The sequence below is a fragment of the Spermophilus citellus genome, assembly GCF_964194105.1.
Source record: "Spermophilus citellus genome assembly, chromosome: 5".
Classification (NCBI taxonomy): Eukaryota; Metazoa; Chordata; class Mammalia; order Rodentia; family Sciuridae; genus Spermophilus; species Spermophilus citellus.
In genome coordinates, this window is record NC_138186.1 from 83,866,991 (window position 1) to 83,885,758 (window position 18,768).

The following is an 18,768-nucleotide window of genomic DNA, read 5'->3' on the forward strand; positions in this document are numbered from 1 at the left end:
ACATTATTTATTTTCATTACAATTTTTAATACACCATTATATAATAATTTATCATATCTCTGATTATATATAAGGTATGTTGACACCAAATTCACATCTTCATACATGTATTTTGTATAATGATGAGAGTCTCCTTTCACCATCCATGCTATTCCCCTTCTCCCTCCCTTTCCCTCCCTCCCCGATTCCCTATCTAGAGGTAATCTTCCTCCCTTGCTCTCCATCCCAACCCCATTTTGAGTTACCTCCCCTTATATAGCAGATTTATTCTCTAAAGGGCCAGATAGTAAATATTTGTCTTGCTGGTCATACTGTCTCTTTTGCAACTACTCAGTTTTGCGATTTGCCAATGTCTTGGCTGGGCACAGAATCATGAGCCATCACACAGCTTTGTAGATTCAAACAGCAATCTTTATTCCCGAACTCACACCGGCCTCCACACACGCTCTGGGGCAATCCCAGTTCTCCTCCGCCCAATTCACCTACTCCACGAGGCTTTTTTCCAATCTCCTTTTAATCTCACGAGAACTCAACAGGAACAAGCAGCAGGAACACCCTAATCCCGGCAGCAATAATCTTCAACCTCCAACTTCCCTAAAACCCCTATTGTCTTAAACTGGGAACGCCCTAAACCCAAGGACCGGGATACTTCCTCAAACCTGATCAGCTCTAAACCCGGATCCGCCTTGGTCCTTGGGCAAGGTCACCTTTCTCAAACACACATGCAAGGTCACAGCAAATTTCCAAGGCAAGTCCATTTAACATGGGGTACGCTGGCAAGGAAATATCGATGCATCATTCCTACTTGGCAATGGCCCTCAGCAGCGATTGAAACATGAAAACAGTCACAGACAATACATAATGAATGGCAATGGCTGTGTGCCAATAAAACTTTACTTACAAAAAGAGGTATGAGGGGCCAGATTTGTTTCCCAGACCATAATTTAGCTAATCCTTGGCTATAAGCTATTAGGCACTCTCAGTGAAGGGTGGTAGAAAGACTTATAAGACTTTTCAGGGCAAGCCAAAGAGAGGCAAGAATTAACTCCACTATTACACAGAACACAAAAATTTATCTTTTAAAGGACCTTATTATATGAGTTTCTCAGAGATGAGTAGAAGTTGAAATTGTCCCAAAGCAGGTAGCTTGGGTGTTTTGTTATCTTGTAAATTGACTTTGAAACAAAGCCTTGTCTTTTATTAGACATTTTCCTCGGGAACTCTACTCCTCCCTTGATTCTGCAAGTTCCATCTTTCTTGAAATAAAAAATCTATATAGATGGATTGGTCGGAAATGGTTGCTCCTGACTTCCAATCCCTAGCAGTATCCATGAAGTCTCTCATGATTGCTAAAAACTACAGGGGAAGAGAGCATTTTCTAATAACCTATGAGGAGACAGAGCACAGGGGTCATTTTTCTGTTAGTTTGACTACAAGGAAATTGAGATGCACAGGTAGCAGAGTAGATCACCCCTTCCCTTTTCTATTCTTCTTATTCATATAAAAGAATGACAAATGAGAATTCATGAGCAGTATCAGACTCGAACAATGGGCCAGTGTCCTGGTAACAGTGACTTAGAATACCTGACTTTTTGCCAAAGCTGCCAAACATGAGGTGGATACTGCTTTTTTGATAGGAGAGTGGCTGCAGTCTGCTCCAGTAGGAAAACATGACCACTCTCTCTCTCTCTGAACCTTTCTCAGGATCCCTGCTTGGAAAAAGATTTGTATTGGAAACTTGTAGATTATTAAATGTGAATACTTAAACACAGCATCACACACACAAACAAATTCACACATACAACCTTTTCTTTATCAATAAAATTGTTAAGGTTGCCCCATTTCCACCCTATATCATACTGTATTTTGATATTCAAAATGGCTAGTGTCTACTAGGGCTTTTATGATTTAACCTATGCCTATTCAACTGGGTCTGGTGTTTTATTCTTTCTATAATGATAAGGCAAGTTTCTTATCAAATTCCTCTTTTTTACTGTTGTTTTACAGTTTCCTCCTTGTCTTTGGCTGCTTGATTTTGTCCGTGTTTTCTACCATCCCTGAACACACGAAATTGGCCTCAAGTTGCCTCTTAATTCTGGTAAGTAAAATACATGAACAAGAATATGTATAAAATTTATGTCATATAATAATAACTGTCTATAACATTTATGCTATACATTTTCCTACAGAAATTTCTAGCTAGAAAAAAGAATATTACTAAGAAATATGAAAGTTTCAAAGATCACTAAAGCATTTGCCTACCAGTTTAACCTATAGTCAATCCTCAGGAATATATTTTTAAATTCAGGATTGATATTATAGAGCAATACTTTGTGTTATAGGCACATCATAAATAGAAGAAAGTATTTGATAGTAGTTTTAATTATGTTTACCTATGCTAATAAACAAATTATAAGAAAAGTTAGTATCCATGAAGTCTCTCATTATTGCTAAAAGCTACAGGGGAAGACAGCATTTTCTAATAACCTCATTTTAGCAGTAGCTAAGTATAATTCGCCAGGAACTGTGAGAATATGGCGCCTCATAAGAAAACAGAAGGCTCCTTCATGTTCTTTTCAACTGACATACTATATTATGAGTTTTGCTGCTAATGCAGTTACTGGTGAAAAATTCTGCAGTTTGCTCTGTTTCCATTTTGCTGTCGATCCTCAACCACACAGAATTACTTGATTCATTTTAAAATGGAAAAAGTCCCCAAGATATTTTAATGTGAATTATTCTGAGTCTTTTAAGCTCTTATACCTTCTATTACAACTGAACTGTAGCTCTGTGTACTCAAATCACATATGATTGAAAGTTTGGTTCATTTACATCCATTTTAGCCTGCTCACTTCATCCAAAATTATCAGAATTGACAGTCTCAGAACCATCTAAATGAACTGAAATAACTCACTTCTGTAATGCTACTAGACAGTGGAGGAAGGAGGGGAGCCCAATTAAGATGGTTTGTGTGCCCTAATAAACAGAGTTTGGTTATACATAGCAATAAGCATTTATTATAGAAAAAAAGTTATTGCTATGAAGGTAGAAACTGAAAGATTTCAACTCACATAACCTGAGAAGAGGGCAGATGCTTTTCTTACCTTTGCTTTTAGATGGCTAGTTTGTGCTTGAGGTTGGCAAGAAATCATCAAGTCTTTGGGTTCAGTATTAGGGGAGAAAGTATTTTTTGAGTCTAGAACAAATCTATCTCAATTTGTTTCCATAAAAAATGTGCTCAGCAGTATATTTCTAATGTTATGGTCATTGTTTCAAAACCCAAGACAGAGAACAGATAGACCAAAGAGCACATTGGAGAACTGTTCCATTTACAAGGTTTATATTTGGGTAGCAAGTGGGCTTTTAGCCTTGTCCGCCCCTTTGATTTCAACAAGTGATCTGAGCCCAAGGTTTAAAGCACAGCTGGTTTTATGTACACATGCAGAACTGCCAACAAAAATTTTAGATTTAAAATATAAATCTGATTTTCAGACTTCGGAACATGAAAAACTGGATCCACTATATGACCATTGATACATACTAGAAATAAATAAATCATCATTAGGAATCTCATAAAAAGGTTTCTTTCATAAATCAAGAATCCAAAATGCATGGGAAGAAAAGAGAAAAATACTGGGGGGAAGTGCTGGGGAGTGATATTGGCCAAATTACATTGTTATATTATGTACATGTACAAATGCATAACAATGAATCCCAGCATTATGTAAACTATAATGCACCAACAAAAAATATGACAAAAATAATTCAAAATGTTAGGTTGCATCCTTCAAATCTCCAAAGTATGTATTTACTCATTGCTAATTAATTTCTAAAGACTCTAAAGAAACTCTTAAAACTTCAAAGACCAAAATTGACTAAAACCTTGACTTTTTAAACATGATGAGCAGTGAACAACTGATCAAAATTTAGTAACTAGAGTGCATTTTAGTTGATAAAATATAGATATTGTCAATTATTTTTTCCAAGTCAGGGAAAATGTTATGTTGCCCATGCTACTCTTTGAGCTTAAGTGATTCTCCCATCTCAGCCTCCCAAGAGGCTGGGATTAGAGACACGCACCCCCACACTCAGTTTAAAGTCATTTTTGTATACTTTGGGATTCATTGTTGTGAACAAACAGCAGAGGAGTAATTTAGAATTACATATAAATCACACATCACAATTGTGTATTTTTTCATAGCCTCTCCTTTTAAGGTTTTTTTTTTTTAATTTTAAATGTGCTCAGAGATTTCCTATAATTCTGTTTCTGGGCAAATAAAAGGTACCCATATTTCTGGCAAGGAGCAGACTACAAGCAAACATGGCCCTCAGACAACCTCCCAGAGCCTCTCTGACCTCACTCTTTTCCACACCGTTGTATCCTTGAGGGAACCAAGGTATGGCATGCAGGCCATTTGAATATTGTCTTGCTCACCTTCTGAGGCCCTGTGAACACTTCAGCTCTCCATCCCACAGATTAAAGAGGCTCTTGTCATCCTCATCCAGAATTATATGCCCAAAGCTACTTTGTAAATTTGAAGCTGCATATTTACTTCAATTACAAGCCAGATTGATTGCTGCCTATGCTAATTTGCTCATTCATTCTTTTCAGTTGGGTGAACTAAGGTTTCATTTATATACCCACTCCCTTTATTTCTTTCCACAGAAATAGCAATTTGTGAATTTAAGAATGTGATATAGTCTATGTAGCCAGGCACCATGAGTCCAAATTCCATTTCTGCCACTTTTTACCTCTTTGATTTGGGGAAAAAAAAAAATTCTCTGTGTCTTAGTTTTCTCATTTGTTAGAAGTGGATAGGAGACAGATGTGGTAACACACATCTGTAATCCCAGAAATTTGGGAGGCTGAGGCTGAAAGATCACAAGTTCTAGGCCAGCCTGTGCAATTTTCCAAGGCTCTGTCTTAGAAAAATAAAAAAAAGGTTTGGGGTGTAGCTCAGTGGTAGAGAGCCACTGGGTTCAAAACCTTCCCACAAAAAAATAGATAGGCGGCTTAAGGTGGGGGCACATATCCATAATCCTTTAGTGATTCAGGATGCTGAGTCAGGAAAATTGCAAGTTCCAGACCAGCCTCAGCAACTTAGTGAGGCCCTCAACAAGTTAATAATACCCTGTCTCAAAATAAAAATAAAATAACTAGATCTGGGGTTGTGGCTCAGTGATATAGAGCACTTGCCTCACATGTGTAAAGCCCTAGGTTCACTCCTCAGCACCATATGAAATAAATAAAATAAAGGTGTCGTGTCCATCTACAACTATAAATAAATAAATAAATAAAGTATAATGTAGCTCAGTGGTAAAGTGTTCCTGGGTTCAATCCCCAAAACCAAAAAAAAAAAAAAAAGTGAATAGGAGGATTTAGGAAAGAAGACAGAATAAAAAGTACCAGGACTGGATCTCCCTACCTAGACAACAATTGCACTGGCAGAATCTGATGTAACTGTTTTTGGAACTCTGGGTTCTATTGACTGCTTTCAATTTCTAGAGGAAGGGTTGGACAGTAAATTATAGTCCATTTCAGCTCTAGCACAGTAGCAGCTACTGGTCCCTTATCTCAGCCCATAGCAGACAACTGTGCCTGTGTTCCAGAAACAGCCTGAACACTGCTTGTAGAAGCCAGGATGGGCAAAAGAACTCTGTCCTTCAAATATCAGAGACATGTGCTATTATTGCTGATTACGGCTTCTGATCACAAAAATTCAGACAGCTATTCAGCTATTCTTGTTATGCCTCTTATATTATTACAATCTCCTCCAGCCAAAGGGACTTTAATGGAACTTGAAGGGTAACCTCCTCTTTATTTTTATTTTTCCTCTTTTTGAAACCAATCTACAAAGATAAAATTTTGTGTCAGCGATAACTGAAAATAGTGGAGATGAAGAAGTAAATTAGTGGGCTGGGGATGTGGCTCAAGAGGTAACGCGCTCGCCTGGCATGCATGCAGCCTGGGGTTCGATCCTCAGCACCACATACCAACAAAGATGTTGTGTCTGCCGAAACTAAAATATATATATTAAAAAATTCTCACTCTCTCTCTCACTCTTTCTTAAAAAAAAAAAAGAAGAAGTAAATTAGCAAAGTTTCATGTTATCAAAGTTGTGCTGGTATAAATTCAACTTAGAGTGATATAACTTTAATATATTAATAATCCCTATGGTAACCACAAAGAAAATTATTACAGGATATACATAAAAGGAAATAAGAAAGAAATTTAAACATTTCACTGCAAAGAAAAAAGAAAAAAAGAACTAAACACAAAAGAATACTGTAATGTAGAAAATGAGGGTCAAAAAAATGCTTTAAAGTACATAGAAAATAGCAAAATAACAGAAGTAAAATTTTTCTTATCATTAATAACTTTAAAGGTAAATAGGTTAAAGTTCCCAATCAAAAGACAGTGATTTGAAGAATGGATTAAAACATGATTAAATTCTATGCTGATAACAAGAGATTCTACTTTAGATCCAAAGAAAAAAATGGAAGTAAAAGGAGCAGAGGTGGCCACCATGCCAAAATCTGACAAAAAAAAAAGTTTTAAATCAAATGTGGTTTTGAGAGATAAGAATAATATTATGTAATAATAAAAGTTCTGATACAAGAAGAAGATATAACAATTATAAATATTTACATATATTATAACCAAACATCAAAATATATGAAGCGAAAATAACAGAATTGAAGGGAGAAATAAACAGTGCTACAATAATAGTTGGAGATTTCAACACTCCACAATCAATAATGAATAGAATAATCAGTCAGAAGATCAGTGAGGAAACAGAAGTCCTGACGCAGTGAACAAACTAGACCTAGCAGACATGAACAGAACACTCTACCCAACAACACGCACACACATCTTCCCCAAGTTCATATGGGACACTTTATAAGACAGACCATATGTCAGTTCACAAATTAAGTCTTAGTAAACTATAAAAGATGGATATCACACAAAGTAACTTCTCATACAATGAGATGAAGTTAAAAATCAGCACCAGCAATAAAACTTGGATATTCACAAATTTGTGAAAATTAAACCAATAACCTTACATGACCAATAGACCAAAGAAGACATCATGAGGACAATCGGGAAATATTTAGAGGTTTGAAAACACCAAAGATCAGTTCAACAGCATAACTTTACAAGTTATGGAAAAAGAACAAGTTAAACCAAGGACTAGCAGCAGGAAAGAAATGATAAAGGTTAGAACACAGACAGATAAAACACAACAGGAAAAAAAATAAAACCAGTGAAACAAAAAGTAGGTTCTTTGCAAAGATCATCAAAGTCAATAAACATTTAGCTAGATAGACTAAGAAAAAGGGAGGATTTGGCAGAAACTCAATGATTCTATAATAATAGGAAGGATTATAAGAGAATACTAAGAATAAATTTAATAAATAAAACAAATGAACTCCTAGAAATACAAAACCTACCACGACCAAATCATGAAGAAATATAAAATCCAAATAGACCTATCAAGAACTGGTAAGGAGATTCTGTGAATAGTCAAAAATCTCCTGAAAAAGAAAAGCTTGGGACCTATGACTGCACTGATGAATTCTGACAAATATTTAAAGAACTAATAGCAATTCGTCTCAAACTTTTCCAAAAATTTAAAAGTGAGGTAATACTTTCTGATTCTATGGAGTCATAACTACTTTGATACCAAAGCCAGAGATACTACAAGAAAACTACAGACTAATAATCCTGTGACCATGAATATAAAAAAAATCAACAATATATTAGTAAACCAAATTCAACAGCATGTTAAAGAGATAATATACCATAACCAAATGAGATTTAATTCTGGACAGAAAGGCTGGTTCTACCTGGTGAATACACCACTTTAAGGGAACCAGCCATGTTATCTTTTTAATAGATGCAGAAAAGGCATTTGACAAAACACAACACCATTTCATGATAAAAACGAAACACTCTACAAAGCAGGAATAGAAAGAAACCACCTCAACATAATAAAAGCTTTATATGAAAAACACACAACCAACATCATATGCAATGATAAAAGACTCCAAGTTTTTCCTATAAAGTGAGAAACAAGACAAAATGTCTGTTTTTACCACTCTTATTCAACATATTACTGTGAGTTCTAGCTAGAGAAATTAGACAAGTGAAAGAAATAAAAGGCATCCAAATTGAAAAGGTAAAAGTAAAATTAATTCACAGATCATGCAAAGTTATATGCAAAAAAATCTTCCATAAAAAAACTATGAGATTATAAGTGAATCCAGCAAAATACCAGGACACGAAGTTGACACACAAAAATCAGTTTCATTTCAATATACTAATGCTAAGTTAGTATATAGAAGTTAACCAATCCAAAAAAAAAAAAAATGCCGAATGTTTTCTTTGCTATAAGGAGGCTGATTTATAGTGGGATAGGGAGGGGGAGCATGGGAGGAATAGACAAACTCTAGATAGGGCAGAGGGATGGGAGGGAAAGGAAGGGGGCAGGGGGTAATTAATGATGGTTTAATGTGATGATCATAATTATCCAAAGTACATATATGAGGATATGAATTGGTGTGAGTATACTATGTATACAACCAGAGATATGAAAAATTGAGCTCTATGTAATAAAAATTATAATGCATTCTGCTGTTATATATAAATAAAAAAGGAGAAAATATTTGCATGTCATATATCTGATACAGTATTAATATTCAGAATATATAGAGAATTTCTAGAACTCAACAGTAAAACAATCTGATTTAAAAATGAAAAATTCACCCAAACAGTGCTGAACTGCTCAACTATAGACTTTATACTATATTTTTTGTTAATGAGCAAAGAACATCAATAGACTTTTCCCCAAAGAAGATATATAAATGTCCATAAGCACATGATAAGATGGTCAAGTACAAATCAAAATTTAAATGAGATACCACTCACACCTATTAGGATGGCTACTATCAAAACAATCGAAGCTGGGCATGGTGGTACAGGCATGTAATCCCAGCAACTCATGAAGCTGAAACAGAAGAATTCCAAGTTCAAGGCCATCCTGGGCAACGTAGCAAGATTTTCTCATATTAGAATTAGAAGGGCTGAGGATGTCTCTCAGAGGTAGAATGCCCCGGGGTTCAATTTCCAGGAAAGAAAAGAGAGGAGGGGAAAAAAGAAAGAAAGAAGGAAGGAAGGAAGGGGGTAGAAGGGAGGAAGGAAGGAATTACTGAATGTTTGCAAGGATATGAAAAACTGGAATACTTTTGCACTATAAGTGTAAATACGAAATTATATAGCCACAGTGGGAAAGAGTATGACAGTTCCTTATTATGTAGCAAATTCACTTATGGGTATACTGCCAAAGGAATTGAAAGCAGGATCTTGAAGAAATATTTGTATATCCATGTTCATAGCAGCATTATTTACAAAAGCTAAAATGTGGAAGCAAAACAAGTGGCCATTGAGAGATAAAAGAATAAGCAACATTTATTACAAACATTCAACTACTATTCAGCCTTATAAATGGAAGGAAATAGGGACATGCTACATATAGATGAACCTCAAGTGAAATAATTCAGTCACAAAAAGAATATTGATGTATGCTTCCACTTACATTCGATGACTTAGTCAAAGATCATAGAGGTAAAGTAGATTAGTGGTTTCAAGGTGTTGGGAAAGTGAGGAATGGGGAATTATTAATATGTGTAGTGTTTCAGTTTAATAAGATGAAGAGACTTGCAGAGTTGTGTGATAGCAATGATTACACAACATTACACAATTATAAAACCACTGAACTGTATTTTAAAATGGTTTGGGGTAAATTTTGCATGTGTTTTTATGACAAAAAAATGAGAAAGAATTAAATGAGATTTAAAATTCAAAAAAACTGCTAATAATAACATACCCTATTTCATATATTTATTATTAATATTAAATAAATTGAACTCTTAGAACTGGAGCCAGCACAGAGAAAATACTTGGAAGGCTAGCAAGTGTTACAATCACTGGCTTTTTCATATATAAGGACCTAACAGACACAAGAACAAGTGAACTGTGGAGTATTTTAAAATGCTACATGAGAGAAAATATTATACTTTTATAGTGGAAACATCTTTATAAGAGTCTTCTTACCACAATCAAACTCTGTTAATTGTGGCACTTTTCTCCACAAACACACTCATCTAACTAAAGTGACTCAATGGTACATGTATTCACAATAACCACTTATTTCTGGTGAGTAATGAAATGGATTTTTATTGTTGTAGCTTTGTGGTAAATGTATCTGATAACAGTGCTCATGGTTTCATAAGCTCTTCTCTCAATGTCTACATCTGTTGAGTGGAGCATTAGGCAGGGATCACTCCAGGTCTGATAGAGTTGCTGCTTTGCCTTCCTTCTGGGGATAAAATTTATGAACTTAAGAACATGTCTGAGGGGGGCTGGGGTTGTGGCTCAGTGGTAGAGCACTCACCTAGCACGAGCAGGGCACTGAGTTAGATCCTCAGCACCACATAAAAATAAAATAAAAGTATTGTGTCCAACTACTACTAAAACAAAATATTTTTTTAAAAAAAGAACATGTCTGAGGCTGTGTATCCTAATTCCAAGGACAATTTGAAGCTAATGTTAATTTATTTTGCAAAGTTGTCAAAACCTAAAGGGAGCTAGCATTTAAGTACATTTTATTTATCAGGATTATTGATTTATTGTTTAACAAGAAACAAAAACACCTTACAATGTGTTATCCTCCCCACCCCCATTTTACCAAATGGCTAGATATATTATGCAAGATAATATACCAAGTACAAAAAAGAGCCATGATTTCTACCTAGACCTTGATGACTAAAAGCCCAGGCAATCTTCAAAACATTCAGCTACTTCTCGTTCTCTTGGTTCTTTCAAGGTTGACAAATGCATTTGCCACCACTCAATGAAGCACTAAGGTATAAGATGTCTTTTTTGTCCCCTAATCCTCAAGTGATGCTTACAACACTTTCACCTAAAATAAGATAGTTTTGTTTTTTTCATAAAGAAATCCAGTTACTACCGGGCAGTACCGGATGGTACTCCTGTAATCCCAGCTGCTCTGGAGGCTGAGGTAGGACCATCTCAAGTTCAAAGCCAAGGAACTCAATGAGACCCTATCTCTAAATAAAATGCAAAATAAGGCTGAGGATGTGGATCAGTGGTTAAGTACCCCTGATTTCAATCTTTGAGAAAGAAAAAAGGAAGGAAGGAAGGAAGGAAGGAAGGAGGGAGATCCAGTTACAAAGTTATCATGAAGGGGTTATCAGTTTAGACCAGTGGATGTTCTTTGTATCAGGAATTCTAAATAATATTTTGCAAGCAATCAACAGCCCAACCCACCATGTAAATAATCAAGTGTAAAGTTTTCTCTTCTAGCCTCAGCTCACATCGCTCAGATAAGCATTAGCCTATTAAATTTAACTCCTCTTTTTCCAGGTTAGACTATTGTGGAAAATTTTGCCACGGCTATTTTTATTTTAGTAGCATGATATTGTATGTTTTAGCATTTCATTTCCTGTGTTCTTGAATAATACTCTTGGTTAACATCTTGCCTTCCAGGTTACTTGCAGGGGTTGGGGTTTAGCTCATTGATAGAGCAGTTGCCTAGTACCTGCAAGGTCCTATTTCAATTCCCAGGACCAAAAAAATAAATTAATTAATTTTAATTTATTTTATTTTAGGCTTTTAAATGCAAATTGTTCATCACATTGAAAACAGACAACCTCTTCATTTAATGAAATTGACAGATATTATTTGCAAAATTTTCATCAAAGGGGTAATTTCTAAAATTGCCCACCTATAAGTAATAGAAGGAGTACACTATCATTTTTTGTAAAATAGAGAATATGTCATGTATGTGCTCCTCCTGCTGTGTTAGAAAAACTCCAGACTCAAACATATCATGCTAAGCATTTGGATGAGTATTTGAATGCATGGTCAAGTACTCAGGTTTTCCCAAACATCTGGTTGTTTGACACCTTCTAGATAGAACATATGCATATTTGCTGCTTATGCTTCATGTAGCAAAGCAAACATAGATTTGCTGTTTCCTTGCATAGTGAATCAGTTCCTGAAATGTGTACAAATCCAATTTAAGCAGATCTAATTATATCTTAAGTACACTAGTAGAGCTTAGATTTTCACTAGAAAATCTGTAGTGAATCCCTTTGTAAAAATGAAGAGTTTCCTTGAATAGCTAAAACAACTACGTAATTAATCTGTGCTACATGTTTGTTTTCTTTTTTTAATTGGGAGCATGTGGGGTTTTTTTTAAATTACTATGTCACTATACACTACATAACATGGTATCGAACAACTAAAGACTTCGTTGCCATTTCCTGTCTACCAGTATTAGATGGGGGAAGGGAGAGAAGAATCAGCCACAAACACATTTGCCAGTCCTTGCGAAGTAGGGAAGGTTGCATATGGAATTGTAATGATTTGATGAAGAATATGATTACATTATTCTTTACATTTAAAGTTCCTGGTACTAAACATTGTAAGAGAGGATAACGGTGTAAGGCTAAGAATCCATTCAAGGGTATTAAATCTTATGTTTGTAAGAGAAATGATAGAGTATGAGATATTAAGCAATCACATATGAGAAATGAGTGATGCCTCTTTAGGTTTCTCACATCCCTATAATTTACTGTAGAAAATTCTCAGAATATCCCAATGAACATTGAAAACTGCAATTATTTTCCTTTGCTTTTCTTTCATCAAGGAAAATGCAAATAAGCTTAAAATGATTCATGGAGACTAACGACCCTCATCAATCTGCTGATGACTGAAAAGAAAAGGCAGGAGTAGTTAAACACCTACACTGAATCTTAACTGAGGGATAATAATATAGTAAGTCAGTTTCCCTGTGAAAAGTACTTCAGATGTGAGAGGGAAGAGTTGTTCGAGTTTAAGAAAATGAAATTGTGTCTGACAAAGGCAAGGACTGGCACTGCTGCCTGGTCCCACACTGTCAGCTCACAGTCTTCATCATGCAGCTGCCCCCACTGAGGCCTGAAAGTCACAACCAGGTGAAGTCCCAGCTCTAAAACAAAACAAAACAGAAATTTCCTATGTATAAGGGTATGTCATTCAAAAGCCAAGTGGTGGCAGGGACAAACTTCATTGAGCTTAGTGTTGGTGGTGCTCACAGTGTTCAGAAGTCTCCATTATGAAAGCAAGCCCTTGACTTTGTCTGCCTCCATACCAGCAAGGCCAAACATCATGAGCTGACCTATTTCCATTTCCTCATTTTGAAAGAGGTCCTTCATCCATGTTTCAAATACTTACACTAATGCTTTGGAGTCTGCAGCATGTGTTTGGGACCATGAAATAAACTTCCTGTCTCTGCTATGCCATTCCAGGTAGAAAGGGCAGTACTAAGCAGCTTCCCTTATATTTTGCTTCCAAATTTAATTGTCTTGAATTTTTTCTTCCCAATTAATGATCTTGATTACTCACAAAGAGAACTTTGCATGATATATTTTAAAGCCTTTTTTCAAGACAAAGAAAGACACTTCCACATTTATGCTGCAAATATTAATATCTAACCAAATGGTCTAGTCCATCATAGAACCTCTCTACAATATCTGTTTCAAGGATGAACAGCCCAGCAGACATCCTTAGCATAATCAATGAACCACCCTCAACCAGGTCTACACAGATGCTTAGTTCTGTTTGAGCTCCACAAAAGTATATTCAGCTGAGAGAAAAAGGAAAAAGGTAATCTTTACAAGATTGCTTTAGAAAAAAAAATCAGAATGCAAGGCAGTTGGCAATAGGAATAACACCATTACTTTACTACCACTCCATCCTTAAATCATTCCCACATTGGAAACTCTAAACACCTCCTCCTTCCAAGTATAAACTCTTTCCTCTTTCTTTAGCACTATTTTACATTTCTTTTATTATTTCTTTATTTAACAATATTTATGCAGTTCCCAATATGGACAAAGCTTCTTTTAGGAGCTGAGGATATAGTAATGAACAGAACAGTCAAAATCTCTTATCCTCATAGAACACACATTTTTTTTTGAAGAAGTTATATGGTAAACAAGCAAATCAATAAATTAGAAATTACAGTAAAAGGAAAGCAAGACAAAAGTAGAGATTGTGAAGTCATATTTCATAGTCTTTTTGAAAAAAAAGTCCAATGAAAATGGTCATGATTATAGCAGAACCTTGAATGAAGTGAGGCAACAAGGTTTGCAGAGATTAAGAAGAATATTCTGGGCAGATGGAGCTTCAAGGAGAAAAGCCCTCAACAACAATGTACCTGCTGAGACAAGGAAATACAAAACGACCACAGCAACTGAAGGAAAATGAGCCAGAACAGAGAGTATAGAAAAATGAAGCACCTATTAGACTATAAATTTCTTGAGGATAGAACCCAGAGTTGATTTAGTGTCAGCATTTAATACAGTAGAATTGGGTGGCAATTGCCAAAATGCTTGATGAAAGAATACTCAAATTTAAACTAGCCAACATTGATATTGAGATCATCATAGTATCATGGTTGTGGCATTAAATTTAAAACAAGCCAGATGTGGCACACACCTGTAATGCCAGCAGCTCCAGAGGCTGAGGAGGCAGGAGGATTGCAAATTCAAAACCAACCTCAGCAACTTAGCAAGGTCCTGACTCAAAATAAAATATAAAAAGAACTAGGAGATATACTCCATGTTTGTATAAATATGTCAAAATATATTATATCCCATCTGATTCAAATGTATGATATGTCAAGATCATTGTACTGTCATGTGTAACTAATTAAAACATTTTTTTATTTTTTTATTGGTTGTTCAAAACATTACAAAGCTCTTGACATATCATATTTCATACATTAGATTCAAGTGGGTTATGAACTCCCATTTTTACCCCAAATGCAGATTGCAGAATCACGTCGGTTACACATCCACATTTTTACATAATGCCATATTAGTAACTGTTGTATTCTGCTACCTTTCCTATCCTCTACTATCTCCCCTCCCCTTCCCTCCCATCTTCTCTCTCTACCCCATCTACTGTAATTCATTTCTCTCCAAATTTTTAAAAAATGTAATCATAAAAGAAAAAAAGAAATATACTGTCATGTACATCTGAAAAGAACTAACAAATTTTTAAAAAGGGGTGGGGGGTGTTGGGATGTGGCTCAGTGGTAAAGTGCCCCTGGGCTCAATCCCTGGTACAAAAAAAAAAAAAAGTTAAAACAAGATATAGCACCTGACTTTAGAATGAACTGAGTAGGGAACTTATAGGGGGGATACCATGTAGGAAGCAGTTGAAGTCATTCCTATAAAACTCAGTGGAGCCGTAAACCAAACAAACAAGCATGAACCGAAAAAAGGCCACACACTTGAGCAATATAAGCAGGTTGGAGGTTAAAGTGAAACTGTAAGTCTGTCTAATTGATCTGTGCTTTTCAGAGAGTCAGGAGGGCTTTTCTCCTCGTAATTGAATTATTCTGCCTCTTTGGTTACTATCCAGCTGCAAGTCACTTGCCTCCTGTTAGACAGGCTGCTTATCTTCTGTGTGGCTCCATCTCCCTGTTGCCCCTGTGGTTGGGACCCGCTATCATGATCTGACCTGTGTATCCAGACTGGATCTCCAAGGTAGTCTCTGATCCTATGGAGTTCCATCAATTTCGGGTTATTTCCCTGAGTCCTGCATATCCCCATCCCTAATTTCCCCAGGCTCAGTTCTTAACTCACTGTGATTTTAATTCAAATACACATTAAGTGTTTCCTACATTCCAGCCCCTGTGGTGGGGATTGGAGTCACAAATATGAGCAAGACATTGCCTTGTACTGGAAGAATTCATTTTCTAAATGATGTTACTATTTACAGCCTCTGATTCTAGAGAAAATCGTGGGTTTATAAAAAATAATAATTAATGATGAAATTAGGAAATGAAAGAGAAATGAGCTTATCCTTTTAAAAAATTCCCTAAGGGGCTGGGAATGTGGCTCAAGCAGTAGCGCGCTCGCCTGGCATGCATGTGGCCCGGGTTTGATCCTCAGCACCACATACCAACAAGAATGTTGTGTCCACCGAAATCTAACTAACTAATTAAATAAATAAAAATAAATAATAAAAAATTCCCTAAGACATATCTGTGCGAGTCAATAGACCTATCTCATCATCTTTTTCTCCTGAAGATTACAAATAAGATGATTTTAAAAGCTATTTTTCAATATATATTACTACTGCTACTACTACTACTAATCATGCCCATAAATTAAACATCAGTTTGGTACTGTACAAAACCAACAGCTAGGTAGGGTGAGTTCCACTGTTTCTCGTGCAGACACACACCAGAGTCACAATTAAGGTGAGAAGACACACCAGGCCTCTGCAAAGTAGATTAGAGAAGAATTTTCCAAGCTATAAATGGCAGCTTGACAAACAACATTACAGGCTGGATTCAGTGAAAATGCTGCAGACCTGGCCTCCTCCAGGCCTATAAATCACAATGAATCCACAGAACATTACTGGAAAATGGAGAACAGAAAAGAGTCTGTGCAAGAGTTACAGGCCTCCAGCCTTGGCTCACAGAAGACTAATTGAGGAAGATATAGGGCTGCAAAATCTCAGCAACATGGGAAAACCTGGAAAACCCTCCTTGCAAAAGAACACCGAAGAACAGCTTTAACAAAGAAATGGAAACTGCAAGAAGTAACAATCTTCAGAAGAGGCCTTGAGGATGCATGGAAAGTGGCTGCAGGACAGGGGAATGACTAACTCTTATTCTCATTTCCTACCCCTTACCCTCCTGAACACTATTTTTCTTTTCTTTTTCTTTTTTCTTTTGGTGGTGGGGTAGGGGTAACCAGGGATTAACTCAGGGGAATTCAACCACTAAGCCACATCCCCAGCCCTATTTTGTATTTTATTTAGAGACAGGGTCTCGCCAAATTGCTTAGCACCTTGCTGTTGCTTAGGCCGGCTTTGAACTCACGATCCTCCTGCCTCAGCCTCCTGAGAAGCTGAGATTACAGGTGTGCATCCCCTTGCCTTGCTCTGAACACTATTTTTCAAATCACATGGAATCAAGAACAAATGAACATCAAATGCAACCTTAAAAAAATAAATTCTGCTGGACACAGATTACACGCCTATAATCCCAGCAGCTCAGGAGGCCAAGGCAGGAGGATTGAAAGTTCAAAGCTACCCTCAGCAACTTGCAAGGCCCTGAACTAATTAGTGATACCCTGTCTCAAAATAAAATATAACAAGGGCTGAGGGTGTGGCTCTGCAGTTAGACACCCCTGGGTTCAATTCTTGGTACAAACAAAGAAAAGAAAAAGATAACAGGCGCTGATGTGCAGAAGAGAAGCTGGTGAGCATTCCCATTCTCTTTGAATTAATGAATATTCCCTGGAGAAGTTGTGAGTTGGTCACACATCTATGAATCTGAAGAATTTTCTGCCCTGAGCCAGTCAGCACATCTGCTTATCTCCAGCAAGCTGAGTCACTTGTCTCTGGTCTTGACCTGTAGCCCAAAGCAGGGGAGAATTGGATTCCCAGGGTCACTGTTGCCAGACAAGGATGGCATAAAACTGGCTGAGGCAAGTGGGCTGTGTGATGAGGTCAGGAAGCTTGTTTGTCTGCAACATCCTAGAAAGAGCTCTAAGCTGGAGGTCAGCAATGTGAAACATCAGGCAGTCCATTCAGAGGTCTACCACTGTAAGGACAAACGTTTCCTGGAGTCATCTCTGCAGAGTGAAGGAATTTTTTTATTACTATTTTGAGCTCCTCATTGATTGATTCATTCTTCTATTTGCCCATCAGATATTCAATCTGCAACTACAAAACCTGCTATGGCCAAAGGCATGGCACACATTCTATACCAGCTGTGCACTGAGATACTCATATGGTCCCATCCTTGCCTGTGATGGATCTTAAAAGTATTTTCCTAGGTAAATCAAGCAGACGATTTGCAGTATTATGCAAACGTAGGCCTTTATAGCCTTTCAGCAATTGTCGATAATAATGTCAATGTAACATGGGAGTGAGGAATTTTTTTTTTCCTCCTGTTACAGCATCTGAGCAGAAAGCACATTGTCCTAGCTGAGTGCAGCAAGACTGAAGAAGTAAAGTCTTCTCTATTTTGGACACTTGCTCTGCCTTGGAATTGACTTTTAAAACCATTCTCCCCACTCTTTGTGCAAAAGGCATGAACATACGATGATAAACAGAAATGATCCGTTTTTAGCGTCACTACATTTTGTGCTAAGCTAGCACTTCCCTCTACCTGCAGTCCATAACAGGGTGCCCTTGACCATAACCCAGCAGCCTGGACACTTCCTGACATCCAATCTCCTCACACCTTCTTCACTTCAATTTAAGTGCAGGCCAGGATTGCTGTGCGTTTTATCATTAGAATTTGACATCTCTCTTTAACTGTATTTTTATTATGATTGCTGTTTTTCTTGTAACTCTGTTTAGAAGTTCCACATTTAGAGTGACTTTCCCTACTTTAGTCATAATCCCCGTGCTGCCTATGTGAAATTTTGCCTATATCCAGACTTTCTGCTGGGCAAAGTGATGGTCACCTGTAATCCCAGTGAGTTGGGAGGCTGAGGTGAAAGGATCACAAGTTTGAGGCCAACTAGACAACTTACGAAGGCCCTAAGCAATTTAGCAAGATTCTGTCTCAAAAATTAAAAAGTACTAGGGATGTAGCTTAGTGGTAAGGTGACCCTGGGTTCAATTCCCAGTTTAAAAAAAAAATAATAGATAAATCTTCAGGCTTTTCA

At 36.7% G+C, this 18,768-nt stretch overlaps 1 protein-coding gene across 5 annotated transcripts in view; it reads left to right on the plus strand.

The window, feature by feature from the left end:
* The window catches only part of KCNQ5 (potassium voltage-gated channel subfamily Q member 5), a 551,365-nt gene that overhangs the window by 361,019 nt on the left and 171,578 nt on the right, over nt 1-18,768 (plus strand). For all 5 annotated transcript variants that reach the window (XM_081293796.1, XM_081293795.1, XM_081293798.1 and 2 more), the window contains one exon: nt 2,008-2,098. In XM_081293796.1, coding sequence (XP_081149922.1) covers nt 2,008-2,098 — 91 coding nt within the window. The remainder of the gene's footprint in view (nt 1-2,007; nt 2,099-18,768) is intronic.